The sequence below is a fragment of the Cucumis sativus genome, chromosome 2, assembly GCF_000004075.3.
Source record: "Cucumis sativus cultivar 9930 chromosome 2, Cucumber_9930_V3, whole genome shotgun sequence".
Classification (NCBI taxonomy): Eukaryota; Viridiplantae; Streptophyta; class Magnoliopsida; order Cucurbitales; family Cucurbitaceae; genus Cucumis; species Cucumis sativus.
This window is the reverse complement of record NC_026656.2, coordinates 17,803,596-17,812,657: the sequence shown is the minus strand read 5'-3', so window position 1 is coordinate 17,812,657 and position 9,062 is coordinate 17,803,596. Positions and strand designations below refer to the sequence as shown.

Below are 9,062 nucleotides of genomic sequence, written 5' to 3'. Positions count from 1 at the left end.
GGAGATGAAATTGAAATTTGAAAGAAAGAAAAGAGTTGATAATATTTGGTTAGGCCCAGAAAATAACGCTTTTATCATTTTGTTTTGGCTGACTTTATTGTAGTTTGAGAAACTTAGGAAGTCTTGCTCATGATGTTTGTCGTACTCTATCACTCTCTCTCCAATTATTTTAGTTTATTATTATTATTGGAAATAATCGGGTTGGTGTTGAAAAATTAAAAATAAAACCGGGTGGGGGGTGAGGGGGTGGGGGAGTGAGTTTTCTTAAAAGGCTTTAAGTATGTTGAAATGTGGCTTCCTTTGAAGCAGAGGAAGTCGCTGTCTTTTTTTTGTAGCCAAAGAATAGAATCAATGTCTGGTTTGATGTGTTCAGAGGGTTAGCAGAGATTTTTTTTGTTAATGTTTATTTGAGAGTTTTTGTTTTGTTTATTTTTATTTCTTTTTTCTTTTTTGTATGGATTTTGGAGTTGTGGGTTTAGATGGGGGGGTGGTGGTGGTGGGTTCATCAGACACATCAGGTTTTTCTTCTCTTGCTGCTGCTGCTGCTTCTTCAGATGCTGAAACAACCAAGCAGAAATGGTACGAATCTGTTTCTGGATTTATACATAAACAGGAGCGATCTGCCAGTGTTGCTGCACCTCAAGAACAAGATGATGATGATGGTGTAGGTGGTGGTGGTGGTGGAGGTGGTGATGAAGATTTGAGAACCTCTAAACTTCTTAAAACTTCTGACCATTTGTCGTCTTCTACTTCTTCTTCCACTAAAGGGTTTCTTTTTCCTCATAGACATTCTGCTTCTTTGCTCAGATCTACTAATTCTTCCCCTTTCTTCCTATCTGATTCTAATCAGAATCATCATCACCAAATGCTCTGTTTTTCATCTCCCAAAACAGAGTCTTTTCCTCTTGATAAGACCTCATCTCTTTCCGCTGTTTCCCCTAATCTCTACCATTCCTCTGCCCCTAGAAATGCAGGTACTTTCCAATTCTAACTCGACTCTCAACTCCCATATTGGGTTTTTTTTTTCTACTTAGTTTTTGTGGGTCTTTTCATTCTCAGTGCCCCTTAGCTTCAGTCTTGTCTTATAAAGTTAAAAAAAAAAAAAGTTCTTTCTTTTTTTTCTTTTGTGTTTTTTTCCCACCCACTTCTTCATTCTGAATAATTCGTCTTCCTGGTTTGATGGACGTTTTATTTATTTATCTAGTACAGTAGAGTCTAAGGAAAAAGGAATTAGTTGTAAAAATGGAGCGGGATGCTGTAACAAACAACAGAAAGGTTTTTGGTTTTCTTTTTTTATTTTGCTTTTCTTCTCTACGCACCAACTCAGTGTTTAACGAATATTTTTGCTCCCCTAAGTGTGGTAGACATGTTTGAGATTTTGAGGTTTTACATTTGATGACACCAATTTTTGAGCCATTTTATGCTCTAATTTTCTGCTTCATTTTTTGTGTTTTTTTTATATAATGTTTGGTTGGTTGTTGATTTTGTGTCCCACAGGCTGCAATTATGGAGGTTTGAATGGTGGAAGCATGCACGGTAGTTCTTTTATTGGTGTTAGAGCTCCTTTCACTCCATCACAATGGATGGAGCTTGAACAACAGGCTTTGATCTACAAATACATTACTGCTAATGTCCCTGTTCCGTCTTATTTGCTTATTCCCATCAGAAAAGCCTTTGAATCTGCTGGCTTTTCGGCCTTTTCCGGTGGATTTCTCCGACCTGGTACCGGTAACTTCCCTCTTTTTGTTTCAATGGATCTTGTCCAAAGAAGGATTTGTAATTCTTTTTTTGTATCTTTCTGGCTTATGGGTTTGGTTTTTGTTTGTTTGTAGTGGGATGGGGATCTTTCAATATGGGGTTTTCGAATAGCAGTGATCCTGAACCTGGAAGGTGCCGTCGGACAGACGGGAAGAAATGGCGGTGCTCAAGAGACGCAGTTGCCGATCAGAAATACTGTGAACGGCATATGAACAGAGGCCGTCATCGTTCAAGAAAGCCTGTGGAAGGCCAAGCCGGCCACTCCCACTCCGTTGCCGGAGCTTCCAATATTACCACCGCCACCGCCGCTACTAAGCTGATTTCTTCTTCAGCTTCTACGGCGGCGGTGCCCTGCAACGGCTCCCCCAACAGCCTCTCCTTCGCTAATCAACACTTCAAAAACCTCCAACGCCCCGGATCTCATCCGCCTCCTTCCTCCGCCGCCGCTCAAATCAACAGGTATTCCCTAGTTTTTTAACTTGCTATTCTCTGTGTTCCATTATGTTTCACAAATCGTTGAGAATCATAGTTCCTGATTCCCATTACCAAACCAAACAATCCAATCGTTGAGAATCATTATCCCCATCACCAAACAAATGAAACCCCAGTCCCTATTTCCGTCTTCAATCATTAAGCGAAAATTTTAATTTGGTTTGAATTCCCTTTTAAAAAACACTTTTTGAATCCCTTAGAAAGTCAATGGTGGTCACTAGCTTTCACCATCAGCTAGGCATACCCCCCCTTATTTCTTTTATGGGCTTGATATTTTCTGCCGAGCTGTCCCCTAAGATATCTAGAATTGAAAAAGGTGAAACTTTGAGCAAAACCATTGATTATTTGAATTTGGTTTTAAGTTTCGTGCCTATTTCATTTATGTGTTGCAGAATGTTAATAACGAACAAAGAGAATGGTGGCATTGGGTTGCTCGATTCAACAACCACATCTGGTCTTTCTGTGCTGTCTCCTTCCATTGACATTAAACATTCCAAGCAGCTTCCATTTGCAATTCAGAAACAGCAAAACCCTTTTGAAGAATCTCCTAGAGGAACTGAATTTGGGCTTGTCCCTTCTGATTTCCTCCTTGGCTCCTCTCAAAAGTCCTCTTCTTTGATGAATTATCGAGGTTTCAATCCTTCAGAGGGCATTGCTAGTACTCAAGAATCAGCTGAATCCCATCATTCACTTCGCCAGTTCTTCAACAATTGGCCCAAGAACCAACCCGATAGCTCTTCGGTTTCGTGGTCCAACTCAAATCTTGATCCTCAGTCCGACAGGACTCAGTTATCCATATCGATCCCAATGGCTACGTCGGATTTCAGATCCTCAACTTCATCCCCGGCCAATGACAAACTCACTCTTTCGCCATTGAAGTCCGCCCAAGAGCTGGACCCTATTCAAATGGGATTGGGTGTTGGGAATGTGATGGATGAACCAAATAACAGGCAAGCGAATTGGATTCCCATCTCGTGGGAGAGCTCCATGGGCGGTCCGCTGGGAGAGGTTCTAAATAGTACAAACAACAATGGTGGGGAATCAAAAAGCTCGTCAATGCTCAACCTGATGACCGAAGGATGGGACAACAGTCCGTCACTAGGCTCATCACCTACTGGGGTACTGCAAAAGACTGCATTTGGTTCTTTCTCAAACAGCAGCACAGGAAGCAGCCCAAGAACAGAGAACCACAAGACTAATGAAGGAGGAGGAGGAGGCAGTAGCCAATGCAGCGATCGTTTTGTGAATTCTTCTTCATCTTTGCCTAGTGTTTGAGGAACAGGATGAAGAAGAATTTAAATTATATGTTTGTATGTGCTGCAAGACCTTCTATAATAGTTTGTTAAAAAAGTTCATTTTCTGTTTGTGAAACTTTTTGGTGCTTTTTTATTTTTTATTTTTTCACCCTTCTTTTCTTTCTTCACCCACTGAGGTTTTCAATCTATTTCTCATCCTAATCTCTTATCACTGGAATGTTTTGTAAAATCATCCTTTAGTAGCAGAATTCTGCTGGGGGGCACTCAATACCCTTCTACTCCCATAGTTTCATTCACAGCTAACCTCCACAACTCGGAATTTCAGTAAAAGTAATTTATGTGAAACAGATTTGTTTGCCACATTTTTTTTCTCTTCAGATCTTTAGTAAAAGTAATTTATGTGAAGCATTTTGGAGTACAACGCAGGAAAACAAGAAAAGCATAATCTTCGCCATAGAGGGTTATCTCAATTCAGAAAAGATCTCACTGCTAAAACATGAGCGACTAAGTCACTCATGTGATAAACTAGAAAGAAACTTAAAATAGATAGGAGAAATGTCACTTGCATATCTATCTTTTTTTTACCAAAAAATTTCAAGCGATTAGAGAATATGTTTTGGCCTTGGTAGGAGCAATTCCATCTTCAAGAGTTTGAGAAATTCCTTGCAACAGTTTGAAAGATAAGTCATTGTTCTTTTTATTTATTGCTTGTAATGTACCCTAATCTTTTCTTTAAAAGAAATTCTAAATTTCAGAAGAATAATATACTTTTTCCATTAAAAAAACCCAATACAATATAAAAAGGAAAGGTTGCATTTATTTGTTAGAGGAGAGCACTAAAAACACGTGTAAGCTTTTTAATTAAACACAAAAGAAAACAAAACATGGGCATATTTTGTTTTTATTATGCATATGCATACACCAATTTTTATTCTTATCTTTTTCTTTTTAACATTCCTGTAAATGGTTTTCATCATATTTTAACGTAATCATATCTTAATTCGTTTTTACGTCTGTTGCAGATATTAATATACAACAAAAATGACACAAAACACTCTGTATTACTGTTCAACTTTGTTACAATCTCACTGTTAAACTTTTAATTTGATCAATGGACTTGTAATTTATTAAGTGTTGCAATCACACCCTTCTATCTGACTTAATACTCAATTAGAAACAGATAAAACTGTCAATTCAGTTTAAAATAACCTCTGGCCACTGCTGTGAGTTTGATAAAATGTATTTTCATTACCCTTTAAATGGAGGGTTCGAAGAGAGGAAAAAGAAGAAGATGAACTATAGCAACCAACCATCATTTAAACTCACTGTTCATTCCTTCTCATTTGAAGGTTTTAGTCTTGCAAAATTTGACGAAAGCTTACCCTATTTTTTAACGAACTTGTTTGAATTATTCTGAAAACCAAAGCAAAAGGAAAAGGAAAGGAAGAAAATTTGTGGACATACAGAGCTTGGGAAGTTCGTACTTTTAATTTATGTTCCTTGTTATTTGGAGACATAAGAATAATTTCGCTGGATGGTAAAAAAATCAAAACTTTAAAATCTGGGTATGCTCAACTTTCTGGAAAAGACTAAAAAACAAAAACTAATTGGTGAATAAGATACATAAAGAGAAGTGAAGGCAGGTTTTGTTTTAATCAATTTTGGGTCATTCAAGATTTCTTTACGAGTTAAACTCACAAAAGCTTTGAGAAGAAGCCATTCAAGTAGCACAAGAGTGTAATTGAAACCCTTGATAAACTATGAGTCCCATAGTATAGGAGTGGTTTGTAGTATTTTCATTAATATATAATTGTGTATAAACATGAGACCCAATGACATGAAAAGGATGTAATGTATTTGTAGTGAATGAAACATGAGTTAATATGGCTCATAAATGGTTAAGCCGAAAAGAGGTGAAGGGACAAATATCAGCCATTCATCCCAATCCACAGCATCCACTTTAGTGTTAACTTTAATTTTACAAGTTTTTCTTCGGTTTAAAAAAGTTATTCTATTTAACTTTTAATATCTTCTTTTACCTATCATTAACCTTTCAAAATAATTTTTTTTTTGAATAAAAATCCTATAATTTGGTCTAAAACATGGCGAGAGTGACCTAAAACATAATATTTGGTATGTGTTTTAGGTTTTGTTATACCATTTGAAGTCACGGTCGTCGGTTACGTATAAATATCACAACTTTAAAAGAAGTGTGTTTTAAAACAAAAAAGACAAAGGTTATGTATTTAATTCTTTTAGGTTAGTATAGATCATGTGGTTAGTTAATTTTTCTTATTCTCTTTCTCAAATGCAAAAGAAATCCAATTAAGAAATAATTAATTGTATATGAAAGAAGTTAAAAGGTTATGTGCTTGAAATAGAAATAGAAATAGTCCAATTCCAAAATCGATTTAAGAAGGGGAAGTCAATATTTGTGGTGTAAGGATAACAAAAGAAGTGGAGAGGGTGAGCGAGGCAAAGCACAAATGTTGCCTCTGAGCCAAACGCCGGCCGGAGTTCTACCGGCCAGAAGGTTATCACTCTCCACTATTCCCTCTCTCAAATTCTCTAACCCCAATCCTTTTCGACGCTCTAAATTTATTCCAAGAAGAAATCCTACCAAACCTTTCAATATCACTCTTTCCAAAGCCGAAGGAACCGTCGATTCCACGAAACAGGCTCTCTCCAACTCTCCAACTCCGCCTCCTTTCCCCAACGACCAAACTGTCTTTGTCGGCGATGAGAATGTTCCTTTGGAAGGTGTAATTCAGTTCGATAAGCCCAATACGTCTTCTCGTTTGACCAAATGGGGGTAATTCTGACGATTCATTCGTTTTTTGATAAATTTATTGTGAATTTTGCTTATTGTGTTTGCTTTTTTCAGCCGCGTAGCTTTCCTCGCTGGTGGAGATGTATTGGCCTTGCTTTTGTTCTCCTCAATTGGAAGATTCAGCCATGGCTTACCTGTTTTTGATTTCGAGACATTGCGCACGGCTGACCCTTTTATTGCTGGTATGCCTATGCTTGTTTCTATTCCATAATTTGAAGTTGAATCTTTGGTATTTTCTTTTGCCTCTACAATTCATTGATTCCGGATTATTGTAGGTTGGTTTCTAAGTGCTTACTTTCTCGGAGGCTATGGAGACGATGGTCGTGGTATAAATGGTTATTCCAAAGCTGTTGTTGCCGCTACTAAATCATGGGCTTTGGGAATTCCAGTAAGTTTATTAGCCTTTGTGTTTGTTCTGAATTCGAAAGTTGAACTGGTTTTAGTTGAATTCTTGTTGCAATTTGGAAAAGGCCAGCTTCATCCCTTATCTGAATTCTCATTAAAGGCTATAACTTTTTGGCTTTGCCAAGTACTTCAAACCACGTTCCTTTCAGAATTTTCATGTTCAGTACTTGGTTATTTTTACTGCTTTGGAAGAAGTTTAGAAGTACCTTGAGGTTCTTTGCTAGGAAAAAAAAAAAACACGTGGAGTGTTTTTTAGTCCATTATAAAATGCTTTGGAAAAACTGAAATCGCTTCAAGATGTTTCGTGATAAAGTATTTGTAAAGTGTTTTTACACACTGGAAAAGGCACTTAAAAGAATATATAGAAAAGACCATCAGTGTAGTTTATCATTATACACATAGTTCTAAAATACTTGTGATTGAAGAACTTTTGTTTAAAGTAGCACACTTCCAAACAAGAGACAGTCTCTAATCCTTGGACGAAAGGTTCAGTCTGCTGAACATAATGGATTCCTCCATTTTAACAAGTAAAGGCTTGTTCAGATTTAAGTACCATTATACATTTATTCTAAGACCAGTGACAAACAAATCCATGCTTTTATTGATCTGTTAATGTTCATTTGACTATTTGATCTTGGATTGCTCTTATGGAGATGGATCTTAGATTCTTAACTTATGATAGATAATGCTTTCATGATACTTGTTACCTGGTCATCATATAATCCCAAAGTCTGGAGTTATGGATGAGCTTATCACAGCTGGAAATATAATTATTTTCTTTGTATGCCTACTGCAGCTAGGCCTACTTGTTCGGGCAGCAACATCCGGCCATCTTCCGCCTTATAATTTCATAGGAGTAACGATGGGAAGCACGGCTGTTTTGCTCATTGGATGGAGAGCAATCCTGTATAAAGTTTTTCCGGTCAGTAACAGCAAGAAGAATGATGTATATCGGCGTGGCAACCCATTTGAACTATTTGAGGTGTGGAAGCTTTTTCACAATCAATATACAAAATTTCCAATTCTATTTATGCCATTCCTTACCATGTATGCTTCTTTGAAAACTGGTTATTTCTATCTTGAATTTCCTACTAACCGATCTCATGCGACAAGTTGGACCATCACTATTGAAATGCTTGTCGAAAAAATGTTCATTAGCTTAGGATACAGTTGAATTTCCAAAAATTCTCTGCATCTTGACAAGAACATGGCTGCACGGGTTCTTCATTTTTATTATCTTCTGCTGTGTGCATTCTAATTTGACTTGTTTAGTTTTAGTACTTTGTGGTTGCTTTTGATTTACTTAATCCTAACAGAGAAATTGTCTCTGGTGCAGTTGTTGACATCGTTGGTGAGAAGATGGTGATGACTGATGATGGACAGACATCATCCACTTGCCTGTATCATAGTTTGTGCATTAAAGGGACCTTATAAACTAACTGGTAAGAGTCCTAGAACGAAGAAGAAAATGGCCAAGAAACTTTGAAGATATAGCAGTGGAAGCTTTTTTCTGGACCAAGCCCTTTGTTGAACTAATGGTGAATATTATTTTGGATCGCCTGTGAGAGTGATTTGTAAATTTTAAGATGATTGGCCATTTTTTCTCAATGTAATGATATTGTGACAACTCCATGTTTGGGTTTTAGATTGTGACAAATATGCCCATCACCTCCTCTTATTAGCTTTCATATGGCATGACCACAAAATGTTAGTGACAATTGTTGGGTCGACATTAATTTCGTCTTTTAATTTTCTCAACCACGAGACAAGCTCAGAAATATTGGATTTTTTTTTTGTTTGTCATATTGTGACAATTTCTCAATCTCAACTATGAACTTACACCTCTTAATTGATTAAATGGATTATCGGCCGCATGTTTGAATAGCTATTATTGGTATTTGCTTTTAGGTTATGGTTAATTGATGGTTACTACTTTCTCACAAAAATTTTAAAAAGTACGATGGTAACCAATAATGATTTATTCTAAACTAATTGATAATTTCGTGGTTAGATCGTAGAAAGTACATCAATTAGGACATTAATTTATTAATAATGAAACTAATTGCTTAATAGCTTATAGTTAATTGATCAGTATTGTTTTAAGTCAATTGATATATAATTATATAAGGAGATAGTTATAAATTTAGCGATTAAATTTAAATTAATTAAGTATATAACATAATTTTAAAAAATTTGCAAATATAGCAAAATTTGTCCAATTCTATCAATGATATAAGTCTATCGCTCGATAAACTCTGTTGTAAATATTGGTTTATCACTGATATACTATATGAAATCTATCAGCGATACAAAGTCTATCG

General features: G+C 36.4%; 2 protein-coding genes across 3 annotated transcripts; both read left to right on the top strand.

The window, feature by feature from the left end:
- The first annotated feature begins 256 nt into the window (after positions 1 to 256).
- LOC101202772 (growth-regulating factor 1) lies at positions 257 to 3,851 on the top strand. Of its 2 annotated transcripts, none has more exons than XM_011651251.2 (4): positions 257 to 974; positions 1,498 to 1,722; positions 1,833 to 2,217; positions 2,643 to 3,851. In XM_011651251.2, the coding sequence occupies exons 1-4, from the start codon at positions 455 to 457 to the stop codon at positions 3,523 to 3,525; spliced, it is 2,013 nt and encodes a 670-aa protein (XP_011649553.1). In that variant the 5' UTR covers positions 257 to 454; the 3' UTR covers positions 3,526 to 3,851. The 2 variants fall into 2 exon arrangements, with proteins under 2 accessions (XP_011649553.1, XP_004143032.1); XM_004142984.3 differs by having other exon boundaries at positions 1,498 to 1,728.
- Positions 3,852 to 5,909: 2,058 nt separating this feature from the next.
- LOC101212562 lies at positions 5,910 to 8,533 on the top strand. The gene is made up of 5 exons (XM_004142857.3): positions 5,910 to 6,318; positions 6,391 to 6,518; positions 6,612 to 6,724; positions 7,538 to 7,723; positions 8,078 to 8,533. The coding sequence occupies exons 1-5, from the start codon at positions 5,993 to 5,995 to the stop codon at positions 8,105 to 8,107; spliced, it is 783 nt and encodes a 260-aa protein (XP_004142905.1). The 5' UTR covers positions 5,910 to 5,992; the 3' UTR covers positions 8,108 to 8,533.
- The last annotated feature ends 529 nt before the right edge of the window (positions 8,534 to 9,062 follow it).

Excerpts from the sequence above, each read along its gene's own strand:
- LOC101212562 (XM_004142857.3), top strand. The coding sequence starts at position 5,993 with ATGTTGCCTCTGAGCCAAACGCCGGCCGGAGTTCTACCGGCCAGAAGG. Across the intron at positions 6,319-6,390 it reads TCTCGTTTGACCAAATGGGG|CCGCGTAGCTTTCCTCGCTG; the intron begins GTAATTCTGACG and ends TGCTTTTTTCAG. Across the intron at positions 6,519-6,611 it reads GGCTGACCCTTTTATTGCTG|GTTGGTTTCTAAGTGCTTAC; the intron begins GTATGCCTATGC and ends GGATTATTGTAG.
- LOC101202772 (XM_004142984.3), top strand. The coding sequence starts at position 455 with ATGGATTTTGGAGTTGTGGGTTTAGATGGGGGGGTGGTGGTGGTGGGT. Across the intron at positions 975-1,497 it reads CTCTGCCCCTAGAAATGCAG|GCTGCAATTATGGAGGTTTG; the intron begins GTACTTTCCAAT and ends TGTGTCCCACAG. Across the intron at positions 2,218-2,642 it reads GCCGCCGCTCAAATCAACAG|AATGTTAATAACGAACAAAG; the intron begins GTATTCCCTAGT and ends TATGTGTTGCAG.